The following is a 17,474-nucleotide window of genomic DNA, read 5'->3' as shown; positions in this document are numbered from 1 at the left end:
AGATGCCTGTGGAGAGGAAAACCAGGGCAAGCGTGTTGTGGTATGGCCCCAGGATGGGGGGATCTATCTCACCCGTGCCACAGCCCTCCTCTTGGTGAGGGGCTTGTAGGCAGCACAGCCTGAGCGTGCAGGTTCAGGGGGGAGATGGAGGTGCACTACCCTAAGTGAGGAAACAAACCCCCAGCTCCAGCAGGGCTGGTTAGAGCATGGGACCACGATAAAGAGGAAAGGCAGCAGCAAAGGAAACAGCTGGAACTGCTTTTGGGTCCGGCAGTGCCTGCGGGATGTCAGGGCACAGGCAGTACTGTTGTGCCCCAGCTGCCTCCTGTCCTTTGCATCTTGGTGTGACGTTAAAGGAGCTCAGTCTGGAGGGGGGAAAAGAAAAGAGCCAACGTCTGTTTGTGTTGAAGCCATCCAGCATTTTTTGCAGACATCAGCCAAGCGGCAGCAGCAATGCCATTGGTGGGAAGACAGAGTTATTTGGGGAATGCTGGACTCCGCACCATGAGAACAGCAGGGGAGGACGTTGGTTTTAATTTAACAGGCCATGTTTACTCTTCCCCTCTCACCTTTGGACTGTCTGAAATGTGCAATGAAAGCCCCGGCAGGGAGGAAGGGGCCGTGGGTGCTTCCCCCTCCCCATGGCTGCTCCCATGGCCCCCCGGCCCTGCTGCTCTGCAGCCCCTGTGTGCAGCAGCCTCCCACGTTGCAGACCAGAGCAGGGATTTCTCATGCAGTAAACAACCAGGCAGATGCAAAGCCTCAAAAATACCCATCTTTAATCTGTAAACTTGCAAAGAGAGACCCAGGAGCAGAGCAGAGGCAAAGGAGGCACTGGGTCAGGTAAGAGATGAGCAGCTCAGGTGCAGGGCCAGGGAAGATGCTGGCAGGGACAGATGTGTCGGACAGTCCCCAGCTCCTACGTGCAGCAGTGCCATGCCCTCCACAGCTGCTCTTCGCTTCAGTGCTTTAGCTATACAACCAAATATTCACCATCTGACCTCCCTGGATAGTGCTCAGGGGAGCAGGCAGTGTGCTGAAGGGGTCAGCAGTGCTGGGCTGAGCACCAGGGATGTGCAGCAACATGGAAGTCAAGCCTTGACCCTGTGCCATGCTGATGCCCAGCAGAGTAGCATTTGCTGGCTGAAGGATCTTAGGCATCTGATCTCCAGAGAGTGGGTTCCAGCTGCTGTTTGCCAGCAGCAGGAAGGAATAGTTGCATTACATGGGCAGCAATGGGAGAGAAACCCAGCCAGCCCTGGAAGCCAGCAGGGCTGGAGCATCACCACAGTGAGCATCTCCTGTGTGAGGCTGGAGGTGGTTTAGTCTGGAGGGAATGAAAAGAAAAAGGATTTTCTCATTAAAAAAAAATCTAATTCCCATGGCTACAAGATGGGGAAAATAAAGTTTTTCCAGAGTGCTATGTGCACTAGAAATGCCCCAAGCGTCACCCAAGTTTTATTTCTTGTGACAGCTGCGTGGGCAGGGAGCAGGTTTGGCTGGACCCTTCCCTATCCCAGCCCTTCCCTTGAGCAGTGATACAATGAGGACATCACTGCCCTCATGGTGGAAGGAGGATAAAAGCCAAAGGCAGCAACTGCAGCAGAGAGGAGTCACAGCTGAGCGTGAGCGCTGGGGTGTGGGGCAGCCCGGGGGGCAGAGCAGAGGATCCTTGGAGGGAAGCCAGAGACTGGCAACACCAGAGATGCAGGGCCTGGATCAGGCCCTTCCAGTCAGACAGGAGCCAAACGGAGAGCAGGGGTGGGTGCAAGGGAGGAGAGGTCTGGGGGCTGCATCCGTGGCACACACATGGCCCTCCAGCCACTTCAGAGGTCCCTCAGTGAGGGGTGTGCAGCTGTGTCCTGCAGCCTGCTCAGATGATGGAGGAGTCACCATGGCTTGCTGGCCAGGCTGGCAGTCACCCCATCGCAGTGATTCCCACAGTGGCACACAGCAAGCTCCAGGCATTGCTCCACAAGGCAGCAGGGTCTGGTCCCTGCATTCTGGAACTGGAGCGAGGGCCCTCCTCATGCACTCTGCTCCGCTGTATTGTCCCATCCACCTTGGCTTGCCAGAGCCTGGTTTCCTCAGGTGCTTGAGGGCAGGATTGGGCCCCTCTCTGTCTTCTGCCTGTGCCCCCGGGGCTGCCAGCTCCTCCCAGCCACTCTCAGGAGAAGACACAGCAGCTGGATTTCTTCTTCTGTGACTCGATGTAGTCGTGGATCTGGAAGCGGGGCTCGTCCAGCGGCTGCACTGCGCGCTGCTTCAGCTCCCTGGAGTGGTGGGGCCATGTTACTGCCCCACACCCACTCCAGTGCCAGTGTGAGAGGTGGTGGGGCTGCAGGGGACACCTCCCTTGCTCAATTCCCTGGCCCCAGGTACTCACTTGGCAATGGCCAGGAAGGCCAGTTCCACGTTCATGCCTGTCTTGGCACTTGTCTCCATGAAAGGCACCCCGTATTCCTGCAAGGGCAGCACAACCCCATCAGTGGCTATCCCCAGAATGCCCTCCTGCCCTTCTGAATTACCCCTGTCACCTGGCCAAGTCTTGGGGGCCATCCCTTCCCTGCCTTGACCCAGGTTTTGTGTGCAAGTGACTGCTGTGCTGCCAGGCAGGTCTGGGCACCCATCAGAGGGGATGGCACAGCTGTGTGGGGACCCTGAGTGAGAGGCAGTTGTGTGGGCAAGCTGCAGTTGGGTTAGACCCCAGTATGGCTCACCCTGGCTAGCGATGCTCCATCCTCTGTCCTCACAACCCTCTCGCTGCTCACATCAGCCTGCCAAGGGAAGGAAAATGTCACTACATACCAGGCCAGGTAGCACACTGGGGAATCTGGAAGTATATGTGGGATGCTCAGGGAGATGACAGGAATGAGATGCATCAGGGATCCAGGAGCATCCAGTACCCAGAGAGTCTCAGATCTGTGGGGCATCTGGGACCTAGTGGCATCCAGGAGGTCAGGGGGAATCCAGGACGTGGGGACACTGAGGATCTGGGGCAGCATCCAGTATCTAGGGTCATCCAGGAGCCATGGAAGCTCTGGTACTCTGCCGGGCATCAAATACCCAGCATAACCTAGAATCCAGGGGCATCCAGTTCCAGGGGAAAATCCAGTACCCAGTTGAGCATTGGGCACTCAGTAGCATCTAGGACTCCTGGAGAGAATCTGGGATCTTGTTCAGCATCAGGGGTGCGTCCAGGCCTGAGTGGGCATCCCATACCCAGCAGCATCCCATACTGGGAGCATCCCGCACCGGGAGCCTCAGCCTCGTGCTGCCCCCCACTGGCTGCAGGGAGCACTGGCCCCCCTCGGCCCCCCCAAACCTACGGGATCACCTCTGGGCCGGGCTGAGCCCACAAAGCAGCAGAACCCAGCAGAGGGTTAAGGGAGGGTGCACACAGCTGGGAGGCAGAGCCCACCAAGCCCCATCCCTGCCCAGCCATGGGGATGGCACAGCACCACATGGCAAAGCACAGTGTGAAGTGGGACCCTGCACACACCTTATTGCCCAGCAACATGATGACCACGTCCTTCTGGGCATACTCGTGGATCTCTGTCAGCCAGGCCTATGGGACAACAGGGCTATGTCGGGATGAGGGGTGCCCCCATCCCTCCTGTATCAGCCCTCACAGCCCCATGGTACCCCTGTTCCTCCCTTCTCAACCCTCGCACCTTCACCATAATCTTGTGCCTCCCCTCAGCCCTCATGCCACCCCACAAGGACAGGGATAATGGTTTTTTTGTTGGCACAGGAGCTATTCCAGCATCAAAGCCAAACAGCTCTGAAAACGCCCTGTCCCCTGGCTACAGCCCAAGCCTACACGTTGTTCACATCCTTCTCAAACAGCATTTTCTCCCTCCAGGCATTTACCATGTCCCTGGACAAAACTCACCCAACCATGCAGGACCCAGACAGGTGCCCTGAGACAAGCTTCTGGGTGGCTGGGTATGGCCAAACCAGCTGGCACTTATGTGTAAAACAGGCTCCCAAATGCCCTAAATACCCAGCCAGCCAAACAGGGCACCACGACCCCAATCCCTGAAGAGGAACCCACTCCCAACCCAATGGGGGGACTCACGCGGATGTTGTCAAAGGACATCTTGCTGGTGATATCGTAGAGCAGGAGCAGAGCTGGAGGGGAAGAGGCAGAGGCATTGCCACTCTGCAGGGATGCACTGCAGGCAGTCCCCCTATCCCTACCAGACCCCAAACCCACCTTGGGCATCCCTGTAGTAGGCGTGGGTGACGCTGCGGAACCGCTCCTGTCCTGCCGTGTCCCAGATCTGCCAAGAAGCCACAGAGGTGAGAGCAGGGAGGGAAACCCTCCCCCTAGCTGGGGATGCCTCTGTGACAGACCACTGTGCTCAGCCTGAGGGAAGTTCCCAGCAATGTGGCTGGGAATTGCTTTCCCCTTCCCAAAACTCACCTGCAACTTCACCTTCACACCATCCACAGCTACCACTTTGTTCTGCAGAAGAAAAGGAGAGCACATTTATCAGCTCGAAGCATGTCTTGGCATATGTGCCAGCCAGCCCTGGTGCAGAGCTGGCACTCCCCAGCCCCTCAGCTGCTCTTTCCTGGCCAGTGGTAGGAAGCCAGGCTGCCCACGGGGCTGGATGTTGAAGCCTCATTGCTACAAAGCCTGATCCTACTTGCTTGGCAGCTACAGGGACACCCCAGAGCAGCAACCTCTCTTTCCAGGATGGAAAAGAGCAAAAACCAGCAGAAACAGGAGAGCAAGATCCCAGCCAGCTTTGGATTCGGTGCCTTGCCTGCACCCAGCACCCTGTTCTGTGGCTCTCGAGTCCCCTGTCAAGCCAGCTAATTATGCCAACTGTCCTGCAAATCCCAGGGACACCGACCCACTCTGTCTCCTGCTGGAAAGCTCCGGGATTGCAGCAGCCCCTTCCCGCGTGGCCAGGGAAGTGCGGCAGAGCAGGGGAGTGGGGAGGTCTGGGTGAACCACACACGAATGTGCATTTATTAATAACACTTTGGTGTGCTTTTATAGTACCAAAAATCCCTGATTATTCTGCCAGGATTACTCTGCTTCATGGGCTGGAGGGACCAGCTCTGTGCCAAAAATTTGGGCTATTTACAGCAATTTAAGGGCTTTGGACGCTACAAGCTCCCTGGGGCACTCAGTGGGTGGTCTGGGTGTCCCGCTCAGGTTTCCTTGTTAGTGGGAGCCTTGCTTAGTCCTTACACGTGATTGCAAACACTGAGCTGGGGGGTTGCATGTAGCACACAGCTTTACCCAGTGTGACAGAAAGAAATCTCCTGGGTCAAGACAGTTTGCAGATAGGCAGCTGGGCTGGGACTGGGAAAGGGAAGAGGCATTTTCATCTGAGCAGGAAAGGCAGCTATCAGGGCTTAAGCAACCACTCTACCCAACTTGGAAGCTCAAGGACTTCTCTCCAGAGGCCAGAAGAGAGAAAACCAGAAGTTACTGAAAAGCTATTTTAAGACTCTTAAAGAATCATACTTGGAGGGATGAATCTGAAAAGAGAAGACCCCTATAAATAATTTGGTTGCCTGGAATTGTTTGAAATGGAAATTCAGCCCATGTGGAGAAGACAAAACTTGAGCAAATGGGCTGGATAAAACAAAAACGTGCCCTAGGAAACTCTGCAGATTTCCTCCCACTACTGAACCATGAGCTGCTGGAGGAGATGCTTGCATGAGGCAAAGCAGGTACCTAGGGGCTGTCAACAACCCCAGAGACATCAGCACTGAGCCCAGCAGAGGGACAGAGGAGATTTTCCTTCTTTCATGACTTTTTCAGAAGGACAGGCCTCACAACCTCTCCAAAGCAAACCCACAGCCCTCTCTTTCCCTCAGGCCCTGTTCATCAAGCCCCCAGTTCCACTGCAAGGCGGAAAACTGGAGCAGCTGCAGCTGTGGGTGCAGAGGAAGCACCAACCGCGCTCGACACGTGTCGGATGTTGCAGGCAGAGCCCTGCACGAAGACAGCCCTGTGCCTTCCAGGCTGCAGAAAGGCTGCTCTGCCGTGTGCTGCAAACAGCTCTGCCTCCCCAAGCACCTGGACAGAGACCTTGCAGCTGAAATTTGGCAAGCAGAAAGCAGCACGGGCATTTAAACAGGATTTGGTGCTCTTACTCAGCAGTCCATTTCAGTACATTTCAAGGCACAAAATTACAGCAACCCATGTCTGTCCCCACCAGGCTTTGGCCCCAGCCTGACTGGTGGAACATTCTGGCCACCCATCACACCTGGCTGGGATGAGCCAAACCCTGGCTGTTTGCTGATCTAAAGGCAAGAGGTGACACTACCAGTGGGCTCTTCTGTCTGCTACGGCTCTCCTAGTGTTTCAGGAAGCACCTGCTGCTGGTTGGGAGATTATTTGGGGTGCAGAGGCTGGAAACCTCCAGTTCCCCCTTCCCAGCACGTCATCATGGCTGAGGTGCGGGTCGGAGGAGGCGAGGGGCTGGCAGCCATGGTGGTCTCACCCGGAAATCTATGCCCACGGTGGCTATGAACGTCCCGGAGAGAAAGGCCCCGTCTTTGAACTGGAGCAGGAAGCAGGTTTTCCCCACGCCCGAGTCTCCAAGTAACATCACCTGCAAGATGTGTGCAGGGAGAGGTGTCAGCGGGACAAGGAGGGAGCAGCACCCCTGAGTGGTGCTGAGCCCCCCTCCTAGACCCTTCTGTCTGTTTGTTTCTTTCCCCATAGCTGGTCCTGCTGGGTTTAGGGAGCCCCGTGGGAGCTCAGGGTAGGATGGGACTTCCAAGGGGGCAGCCAAGTGGTGCCCCAGAGCAGGAGAGCAGCCCACAGCCATGGAAGAGGGGGAGAGCAGAGGATGAGACTTGGTGGGAAGGTAGGTACCAAAGCAAGAAGAGATGTTTCCTAGCCAGGCCCTGGCCATCTCCCAGTCCAGGAGGCTCCCAGAGAACCAGCAGAAGCTTCCAGATCCATGGAGCCACCTCCACCCACGCTTTGCCCCTGCCCTGCCTGTGCCCAGCCCAAAGGCTGATGCATGGCTTGGGCAAAACCCTCGTGTCCGGGACTCACTCTCTGTGGGTGCACGGGGCCCTGCCTGCTGCAGACACCAAAGTAAACACAGTGCCTTTTCCCCTCCTGCTAAGCAAACAGGCTCAGCCCGGGTTCCCCGGCCACTCCAGCACTGCTGGACACAGGCAGGCAGCAGCCAGGACGGATGCCGGGCTCCGCAATCACAGCCTTTCCCAATGCTGTGCTCTTCCTGCTCACCTGCAGCAGCCTGTTCCTGCCCAGCAATCATTAACCTAATGCTGACTGCATCTGTCCCCTGATGAAAAATGGCAACGAGCAGGACTCCAGCAAAAAAGTCCATCCCCCCATGCCCACCCTGCAGGGATGCTGGAGCCTGCAGAGTAAATACTTGCAGACCTGCTGCCTCTGGGACAGGCAAACACAGTGAGCCATGGCCACCTTCCACAGAGATGGCACAGCAAATGCCAGAGCTGGGTACTGGAAATGCTCTGCCTCCTGCCAACTCACTTTGCTGGTCCTGTCCTTCCCTGAGATTGGAGGGCAGCTGGGAACACCCTCCTTTCTGCCTTCACCTCACTCCTGACCGAGCTGGAAACTTATTTCCTCCCTCGAGCACAAAAATTTCCCTCCACTGAGATGAGTCAGAGCAGAGAGGATAAAGGCAAAGGAATAAAAGTGGTTTAGGGAAAGTGGCAGCATGCAGAACCACTTTGAGAGCTGGCCCATCAAGGCAGCGGGAGGTGTTGGGGCTGACACCGTGGGTGCTGAGCTCAGCCTGGGGCTGCATATTACATTTTTCGGGTAAAAGGTTCATGAGTCCTGTGCCTTCCCTGAGCTGCCAGGAAGAGGAAGGTGCTTCCTGGGGAAGCCCTCATCCGAGACGGGATGGGGAAGAGGGGAGCACTGAGGGAGGATGGTTTCCACCCCGAGGCCTGGCAGGGGTACAGATGCATTCACAAGGCAGGCGGCTGCGAGTTGGGTGAGGGGGGGCCTTGTACTGCCTCCAGGGCACTCACACTGCTCCCTCCTTGGAGCCCTTGGAGTGCTGCGATGGGCTGGATGGAGTCCTGCTTCCCCTGCCCTGTGTCACGGGGGGCACCGCTACTCGATTGGCAGGAGTTCCTTGCCCGGAGCAGGGCAGGACGGGCTTTCTGAGGGCAGAGCTCGGCTGTGCCCACCCCGCCAGGGGAGTTCCCCCAAAGCCTTTTTCCTGCGGCTGGTCCCTCCCATTTGCCGCTGCCGGGCAGGGACACCCCCGGAGCACAGACCTCCCCCGGGGCAGGGACCCCCTATCTCCACCTCCTGGGAAGGGAGACGCCCATCCCCATACCTGCTAGATCTGGGGACTCCCAGGGCAGGGCGGCGAGGTCTAGGGGGTTTCAGCTGGGGCTGCCGCCTTCTTCCCCTTCCCCATCTCGCGGCCGCTTCCTGGGCGCGATCGCAGCAGCGGAGGCAGCGGGGCGGCCCCCGGAACCCCCCCGGGCCCCTCCCGGTCTCCCCCGGGTCGGTGGAAGAACCCAAACCTCCACCCCCGGCAGGGCTTGGGGGGTCCATCCCTTCTCATGCCGCGCTGTCTCCCACCTTGCCGGTCAGCTCGTAGTCCGGGGGCAGCAACGGGGGTTCCCCTCTGCCTGTCGGGGGTTCCCCTCTGCTTGTCGGGGGTTCCCCTCTGGCTGTCGGGGGTTCCCCGCTCCCCGTCGGGGGCGTCCCGCTCCCCGCAGGGGGTTCCTCGCTCCCCGCCGGGGGGGTCCCGCTCTCCGCCGCCCCACCGGGGCCGCTCATGCCGCGTTCGAGCGGAGCCGCCGAGTCGCGACGCCGCAGCCCCACCCGCCTTCCTCCTCCTCTTCCTCCTACTCCTCCCCGGCCAATGCCACCCCCGATGCTGTGCCCCGGCCGCCTCCGTGCCCAGCTCGGCCACGGGATTAGGAAGAAGAGGCTGAGGGGTGGACCCCGGGGTGCTTGGGTTTGCCAGGGACTGAGCTGCACCGAATGGCGGCCAGAGCACCAGCACATCCCTCCGCGCACATAGGAGGGGAGAGGAGGAACTGCTCGCCCCACAAATGAATAGACCCCTGTCCCCCATGGAGTGTGGGGATGGAGACCCTTGTGCTGCCATATCCCACCCTGCCACGCGGGGATAGTGGGGATGGCAGCTCCCACTCCCACCCCACCAGCCCACTCCAGGCTGAGGGGTTTGCCCCATCCGCTGCAGCAACAGTGGGGCTGAACTGGGTGAGCACCGCGGTGCAGCGAAGCCGGGAGGGAAGCTGGAGCAGCAGCCGTTACCCGGAAGCCACACTCTGTCGAGATGGTTCCTGCATCTCAGCCAGGAAGGCTGCCAGGCCTCCTGCCCCCCTGACTGCTCATAGCCCCTCCACATCCTACATCAGCCATTAGGGCCTGCTCATAGTGCACTTCATTTGGGAAAAGCTTAAACATGGTAATGCGGGAGAAGTCCCTGGAGAGAGATAGGGATGTTGTGGTACCCAAAAACGCACTCTGTAAAACCCTGTCCAGGTCCACACACTGCAGCTGCCCAAGGTCTTCAGCCTTACAGGCACTGCTCCACAGACAGGAGCCTTGAGCTCCATCTCCTCTATTTCCTCCAGGTACCCAGCCCATCTGCCCCATGCCAGGGCAACCCCATCCGTGCTCATGTCACTGGGATTCAGGGGTGCAGGGCTTAAGTGCAGAGCTGTGCCAATCACTTCTCACTGGGTGAAAGCCACGGGAGGTCTGATGGCAGAGATGCCCTCTGCCACAGCACCCACCTCCACACCTTCCCAGGCCACTGGCTCTGACTCCAGCCAAGCCTTCCTCTTCCCCTCGGGAAATAGAACCTGTATTTCCAGTCCTGTAACCATGCTGAGACTCAGTCAGGGGATTTATAGTTGATATATGCTCTTTGGCCAGAAAAGTGCCCAGAGCTGGAGGCTGGAGGCATTCAGAGCTCCTGGAAGTGGCTGAGGTTTCCTGCAGCTCACAGGGCAGGGGGCTGGAAGGATATGGCAAACCATGCTGGAGCTCATGGAGTTGCCTGGGCAGGAAAAATGCCTAGCTGAACATCACTTACACATTCGGCATTTGCTGCAGGAGAAACAAGGCAGCTGGAAGCCAGTGGAGATCAGTAGTGTGGCTGAGACTCCTCTACCTGCCCAGGGCTCACCATTGCCCACAGGTGCCCTTGACTACTTGGCCCCAGACCTCCCACACTGCTACCACATGTTTCCCTGCTCCTTTGGCCTGGACTGGAGAGAAAAATCCCTCTAGGTGATAGCATCCCCATGGGTAACAGCCACTTGCTGAGCCCCAGCCTTGCCACGATGCTGAAGGGATGAGTCTCTCTGGTGTGAGGTCCCAAGCACTGTCCCTGCCCCAGGCTCCCCCAGAAGAGGGGACACACACGTCAGAGCCACTTGAGACCCTGCGGCAGCTCTGCAAATAGCTCTGGATGGCAGCTGAGTGCTTTTCCCCAGCACTGTCACCATCTGCCTGACTTTTCATGAGAGCCCTGGGCTGGACACAGGCAGGACACAGGCTGGCATCTCTCCAGCACAGCAGGGCTGCTCCAAAAGCAGTTTTCTGGGTGTGCTGCAAAAGGCTGCACTCAGACACAACCCCACCAAGAGTTTTGGGATGAAAAGCCTTGTCCATCTTCCATTCCTCCCAGCAGTCTGAAGTATGCCAACACACAGCCAAACTGGGCCCCTCATCCTGCAGCACCAAAGCAAACTATCCAATTCCTTGTGCTCAGCACTGCTCAGAATCACAGATTCATGGACTCTGATTCCCAAATAAAGCTGCTCCCCAAGGCTGAGTGCATAGCCCAGGGACCAGGGATTGGGGTCTTACCGTAAACCCAATGCCAACTGTGGCAGAGAAGGAGCCAGGAATGAACTTGCCCTGGTCGAACTGGACCAGCAGAGATGTCTTCCCCACACCGCTGTCTCCAACCAGGATTGTCTGCAAGGACCAGGTAAAGGTGTCAGCATGGGTACAGGTGATGTTGGAACCTGCAGGCACAATGTGCAGCTGGGGTCCTGACACCTGGGGAGAGGGTGCTGGAGGGATGTGGCAGCAAATGCAACAGGATCAGAAGGGACCAGCCCCAGACCATGGCACAGGTGTCACTTTTGGTCCTGCCACCTGCTTAGAGGGGAATTTCCACTCCTCTGTCCATGTCTGTAATAAACAAAATGTACTCTTGACTGAGCTTCAGACCTGAGCCTCACTGTACCCTGTCCAAGTGCAGACAGGTGGAAGGGAGAGCAAAGCACACCCTGTTGTGGAGAGCGAGCAGAAGAGATGTTCCTGCCCTGTGTCGGGAAGCTGTTGGGCAGAATCAGCCTTATCTTGCACAACCCTGTTGGAAAATCTCTTTGGGAGGACTCTGAAGTCACTGGATTAGTTCAAAAACTGTTTAGTAAAGAGAGCATCTCCTGCAGCTGCTGCACACAGCTGTTGCCACAGCCACGCAGCCTTGCCAGGTCACTGGGCAGTCTTCGTGCTACATTAATGCTGTGAACACACAGCACTATCCCCAGAAGGGTGCTGGGTTTAAATCATGGCACCCCTGTGCCTCTCCAGTCCTCCATGGGAAGTGCCAGGGCTCTTCTGTAGGGACCAAGGCTTGATTGTCCCTAAGCAGGAGGGATGAGGGAGCTGTGCAGGTGTCAGAGCTGGGGCAGTGCTGTCACCACTCAAGAGCTGCCAGCCTGAGGTCCTGGTACCCACACTACACCCCTGGGGAGCCCTTCTTCCCTTCTGCTCCTGCCCCTCCAAATTCCTGACCTAAGGGAGACCTGAAGTGCAAACAAAACACCCTCCCTCCCTTCTCTTGGTATCTGGGTTTTGTTTGCAGAGCCACTGACACAAACATTCCCATCCTTTCAGGAAACTGAGGCACTTTCAACCCTTTCGCAGGGACACAAATTAAAATAAACACTCTGCTAACAGGCTTCTTGCTCAGAAGTGGTTTTGGCTCAGTTTTTCAGGACGTGGGTGTTTCTGTAGCTGCAGTTCTGGCAAACACTGAGTGTCCCCTCTGTCACTGGGTCCCTCTCACTCCTGAGGCTGCAGGGATGAACCTCCCCACACTCTGCTTCCACCTCTGCTGCATCTGTTGTTTCCCTTCCTTGAGTTGTGTTTAGTCCAATGCAGCTCCAGCAGCCCTGCTCCACTCTGGGAGCTCCAGCCCTTCATCCCCAGCTGGAAGGTGCTTCAGCATCTTCCCAGCAGCCAGGGGAGCCTCTGTGCATGGCTGGTTCCAATTCTCCATCACCTCCCCTGCTTTGAAGCACTTTAGGGTGTAACCTACCCTGGCACCACTTCAGCCACTGTGTGTCCCTCTTGTGGAATGCAGGATGAGCGTGAAGGAATGTGTTTAATCAAGTGCATGAACAGCCCTGGAAATTGAGATCTGATTCCATGCCCTGCATGTTCCAGACACCAGGCACATGCCACAGCACCCAGCACCGTGGTTCCTGCCATCTCACAGACCCCAAAGAAGTGACCTGAAGCCAAAAGCCAAGGAGCTTGAGGACCACAAACAACACAGGAATGTGGGCTGGCAGAAGACCATCATCCTGCCTTGCATAAAGCACTGCCCCATAACCTGCCTGGTGCTTGTTCACCACAATATGTTTCAGTGAATGCTCGCCACAGTGAATCAGCACTTCCTCATGGAAAAAACATCCCAAACACCAAACATCTCCTGGGAAAAGCCTGACCTGATAAGCAGAGCTGTTGGCAGGAGGGAGCCCTGCACCTCTGCCAGACACACACTCCTGCACAGACCTGTGTGCTGAAAGGCAGCAACCCGGGGCCGATTCTGCAGCCGGAGATTTCTCCCTCCCCCCTAACTAGGCTGTTTGCAGGTCACTTGTAAATTCAGAGCAGCCTCGTGAGCTGAGAGCCTGCACGGGAGCTGAGGGGATGTTGGGAGGCAGAAATGTCTGGGTGAAGCCCTTGCACGTGGGCCAGAGGAGCCGGGTCACTTCTTTCCTGAGGGAAATTTCCCTGTCGAAGTCGTGGGACTGAGGACCTTTCCCTGTGCAGAGATCAGAATATGTCTGGGAGCAGCCCCATAGGAAAACATCCTAAGAATTCATTACCATGTGCCTCCTGCACTTCAGTGCTGCATTTTTTTTGTGCTACACACGATTTCCAGGCAAAATACTGGTCTTGGGAGGTGCAAGAAGACTGAATGCACCCTGCAGCGCTGTCTTTTGGAGCAGTTAATGCAGAGAACAGCATTAATTATGGAGGGAGGAGAGCTGGATGGAATGAGTACCAGAAAGCCTCCAGAGCCTAAGGTTTACAGAGAACATGTATAAAAGGCAGATTCCCCTATTAATAATTTAAATGGGGTTTATAATAGAGACAACTCATGAATTGCTTAATAACTTAATAATAATAGTAAAAGTTGGTCTGGATCAGCCAAGAGGTATTCCTAATGACTTTAGGAAAAGCTCTTGGGCTCTGTGAAGGGACTGCACTGTGGAAATCACTGTGACCCTCCTGGCTACCAAACAAATATAAAAGAATAATAGAAACCCCACTGTGGAGAGGATGTGGCCAGCTCTTGCAGCCTCAGGGTGAATATACCTGAGTCATGATAGCAAAAATCTCCCAGTGGCAAAGTTCTGTACCTGTCCTTCCTCTTGCCCCCATCCTCAGCCACAGCCTGACCTCCTTAGCATCCCCTCAGCCACCGAGGTTTTCCCACTTCTTTCCTTTGTCTGGAAAACTCTGGTAAAGTGTTGCAAGATTCCTTTTGGTGCTGTTGTTCCTCTCTGCATGTTGGTGTGGGGATGGACCAGTGCTTTGCCAGGGCTGGGCAAGGCACAGAGGGAAACGTGGCCAAGACCTGGAGAGCCACTTGGTGACAAGTCCCACAGCACCACTCTTGAACCCCAGCACAATCAGAGCAATCCTTGTTTGCAGTCAATGGAAATGATTTCCACTGGGTGGGCAGGGGTAACCTCTCTTCTCTGCCACCCCACAGCTCTGCTGCTCCACAGCTCCAGCAGAAAAGCAGACACAGCTTGAAACACCTTCCTGAAAAGACCTGTCTGCCTTAAGGAAAGATCAAATATTCCTTTCATACCTTAAATTAGTAGTTTTGGGGCTAAATCAGACCTAGACAAATCACATCGAGTCCAAATCATTGCTGACTTGGTATAGGCTGTGGGGACAAGGCAAAGCAATGGAGTGGTGAGGGCAAACCCATCCAAACTTCCCTTATCCATGCTGGCAGCCAACGAGCAAAGGAGGCATTTTGGTCTAACCTGCTGAGGAAAGAGGGGTTTGCACGGCTGTCAAGGCAGTGGAAGGAGGTGACTGCTGCATTTCCAGTGCCAGCCAAGCAGGAGGAGATCTTGGACAGCATGTGTGGGCTGAGGTTGTCTTCCCAGTTAATTTCTGAGCTTTAGCATGTAGTACCAGGACCTGAGCTAAATGTAGCTAGTCGAAGCCTGACAGAGCAAAGTCCCAGTCTGGGGGATGCAGTGAGGGCAGAATTGTTCTCCAAGGGCTCTATTGTTGCTGTCAGAGAGTGGCTGAAGCCCCAAACCCAAACATTTGTGCTCAGGTGAGCAGCACTTATCACAATAAATTGTGACAAAGGTGTCCGTGCACCAGAGCACAGTTGCCTGCAGAGCTCAGCTGGGACATGGCCCTGGGAGGGCCATTCTGATGGTGAAACTGTGGCTGCTTTCACCTCTTCACCACCTCAGCTCTCAGAGACTCTCAGGGATGCATTTCTGAGACACATTTTTGCCTTCTCTACATACAAAATTGTGCTGCCTTCCCCCTGCTCCAAGCAATGCTCCAGAGCAACTTGGATGCTGCTTGAAGCTGTCCTGTGCCACAGGGACACTTTAGGGCTGTCCCCACCTGCCCAGGCACTGGCTTGAGGCAGAGCCCAGGGCTCCCCTCCAGCCTGGCTGGGCGCTAGCCATGGCAGAGGCTGTATTTCAGCCCTGCAGATATGATCTTTAGGGCTGTGAATCAAACAAAAACTGGCTCAGATCATGCAGGAGATCCCTTTTTGCAACCCCCCTACTAACACCTTGTATCAACAACAGCCAAGGAACACATCCCTCTCCCTCTGGGGCTTGTTCCAGCTAAATGGATCCAAGAATCCCACAAGAGGAATGATTTGGCAGTGGGTCAAGCCACCTGAAAGCAGAACTCATTTTGTGTCAAGTGAAACTTTCCTGAAATAGCCCAGAACAACTCCTGTTCCCGCTTTGGTTTGCTCCTGGCTTGTTTCCTCCCCAGACCTGGGTTTAGCCACTAACCAGAAATCACTTAACCTTTGTCTCCAGAATGCAAAGCTCTCTCAGCACATCTGAAATGTGATTCCTTGCTCAGACACAAGATCTAGTGAGGTATTTGCTGCTTCACACCCCTGGAGTGAGAGTAGGCTGGTCTCTGCAAGATTAGCAACCTAGCCAGAAAAAATGCCAAGGGAAACAGCAGGGAATATGGGACTGAGATGGTTATTTGCCTGGGCAGCTTTCTGCCCAGAGACTCATTTCCACCAATGTCATTCCTCAACAGCAGCTCATTGCTGGAGAAGAGAGAGTTAAGTCTTTGCAAAGAATCCAAGTTTCTCGAGTCATCCCTGGAGGCATGTCCTATGTATTCCATGTACAACAGAAATGAGAGCTGATAGTAATTGATATTTTTCTGCTAATCAAGAGCTGGGCACTTTGCCCTGAGTACAACAGGATACAGAACAGACTGGGATTTGTAAAGCGGGATCCAAACAGCCCCAGCCCTTTCCTCTGCCTTGCTCCATCTCTGTTTCTCCCCTGGTTCCCGGGTGTGCTGGTCTCTACACGGTCACTGGGGACTGCAGCAAAGCAGTGTGAGGACAGCAAGAAGAAGTGATGGGTGGATCTGGCAGAGATCAGCGTTTCCTCCATGACTCCACGAGTTGCAGGGCAGTGTCTGACTGCAGGGAGAAAAAGCCCTGCTTCTACTGTCGCTGCAGCAGAGCCTGAGCTCCCCAGGTCTTTCAGGGACAGCAGCAGCCCCGACCACCCTCTGTGTGAGCGGGGTTACAAAACAGTCCGGGTACTCCATCAACGAGCATTTCAAAACAAGGAGGGCAGGAATGGATGTTACTTGAGACCCCACTATTTCAAGGCAGGGAAGTTCGACTCCTTAGTCTGCCTCTGGGAAACAGAGTCCCGGGGTTCAACTCCTCCTGACCCGCCCTGAGCATGCACAGGACAGCGGGAGCGGCTGAAGGGCGGCTGCGGGCTGTGCCGCGGGGTTGGCCCCGTTCCAGCGCTGCTGGCTTCCCAAACGCGCCGAATTCTGCCACCCCACTTCCCACTGTCGCCCGGGAGATGCCTGGGACCAGGGCCAACTCCTGCAGGCTGTCCAGTCCCGGGAGGGGTACAAAGCTGCAGCCGCATCCCCCTGCCCCACGCCGGGATGAGAGGTGTCGGATGGACTCCGCCGGGAGATGAGGGGCGAGGAGGAGCGAGGGATGCAATTTTTGTGGAAGTGCAAGTAGGCGCCCTGCCCCGTATCCCCGTACAGGTCCCTCCGCGGTCCCCCCCGTCCCCATCCATACCTTGTGCAGCAGCGCCTCGTTGTAGCCGTCCCCCCCCGGGCCGGCGGCGCGGGACCCCATGGCCGGGGGGAATCGGGGGGCACCGGGCAGTGCCGCCCCTGCAGCACCGCGGTCAGCGCCCGGCCCTGCTCAGCACCGCGGGCAGCGCCGGCCCTGCTCGGGACAGACCGGCCGGCTCGGCCCCTCAGTCCCGTCTCGGTTCAGCACAGCCCGGCCCCGCTCGGTCCCCGCAGGACAGCGCAGCGGTGGCCGGTGCTGCCCGCCGCCGCTCGCAGTGTTCCCCCGCCCGACAGAGGCGACGGAGGGGCGCGGGGGGAGGCCGGTCCCGCCCGGGGGCGGGGAGGCGGTGGGAGCTCCCCCCACGCCGGCAAGAGCCCTGCGGACTCTCCGCACACCCGCTGGTCTCTCCCCACCCCCCATCTCTGTCCCGCCGCGATAGAGTCCCCCCGCTTTGCAGAGCCCGGGGCTCCCTGTCCTCCCCACCGGGAATCGCTGCCTTTCCTCCCTCCTCTGCAGGAGGCGCCCACGGGGCACGGTCAGCCCTGGCAGAGGTTTCCTGTATCAGCTGCAGTCAACAATGGAGCTGAGAGCACGGAGCCACGTCCGCTGCGGTGCTCCAGCCCGGCTTCACACTGGCTCGTTGGCACCCACTTTAGGGACCCCCATGCCCTCACCGGGGCTGTGCCGGCTGACACCCCACACAGCTGCCAGCCCACACAGCTTTTGGGTGTCCAGGGCCATGGGTGAAGCGCAGGGCTGCGTGGTTACCAGGGTGTCATCCCATGGAGGAGCAGAAGCTTGTGCTAGCCAGGCCATTGCAGTTTCTTTACCAAACTGTGCTGAGCCTGGTTACCCCGGCAGGACCCCTTTGGAATCCCACTGCAT

General features: G+C 56.8%; 1 protein-coding gene across 6 annotated transcripts; it reads right to left on the bottom strand.

Annotated features, from left to right (window-relative positions):
• Positions 1-739: 739 nt before the first annotated feature.
• RAB37 (RAB37, member RAS oncogene family) lies at positions 740-16,673 on the bottom strand. 6 transcript variants are annotated; one of them, XM_071573462.1, is made up of 10 exons: positions 16,590-16,673; positions 10,850-10,960; positions 6,474-6,584; positions 4,430-4,471; positions 4,220-4,286; positions 4,082-4,134; positions 3,503-3,568; positions 2,721-2,777; positions 2,387-2,463; positions 740-2,273 (listed from the first exon to the last, which is right to left on the bottom strand). In XM_071573462.1, exons 1-10 carry the CDS (start codon positions 16,647-16,649, stop codon positions 2,168-2,170), a joined length of 750 nt encoding a protein of 249 aa, XP_071429563.1. In that variant the 5' UTR covers positions 16,650-16,673; the 3' UTR covers positions 740-2,167. The 6 variants fall into 6 exon arrangements, with proteins under 6 accessions (XP_071429563.1, XP_071429561.1, XP_071429560.1 ...); XM_071573460.1 differs by lacking the exon at positions 6,474-6,584; XM_071573457.1 differs by lacking the exons at positions 10,850-10,960; positions 16,590-16,673 and adding an exon at positions 8,579-8,813 and having other exon boundaries at positions 742-2,273.
• Between the last annotated feature and the right edge of the window lie 801 nt (positions 16,674-17,474).

Source organism: Pithys albifrons, chromosome 19 (genome assembly GCF_047495875.1).
Source record: "Pithys albifrons albifrons isolate INPA30051 chromosome 19, PitAlb_v1, whole genome shotgun sequence".
In the NCBI taxonomy this organism is placed as follows: Eukaryota; Metazoa; Chordata; class Aves; order Passeriformes; family Thamnophilidae; genus Pithys; species Pithys albifrons.
The sequence above is the reverse complement of the archived record's forward strand: the minus strand, read 5'-3'. Positions and strand labels throughout refer to the sequence as shown.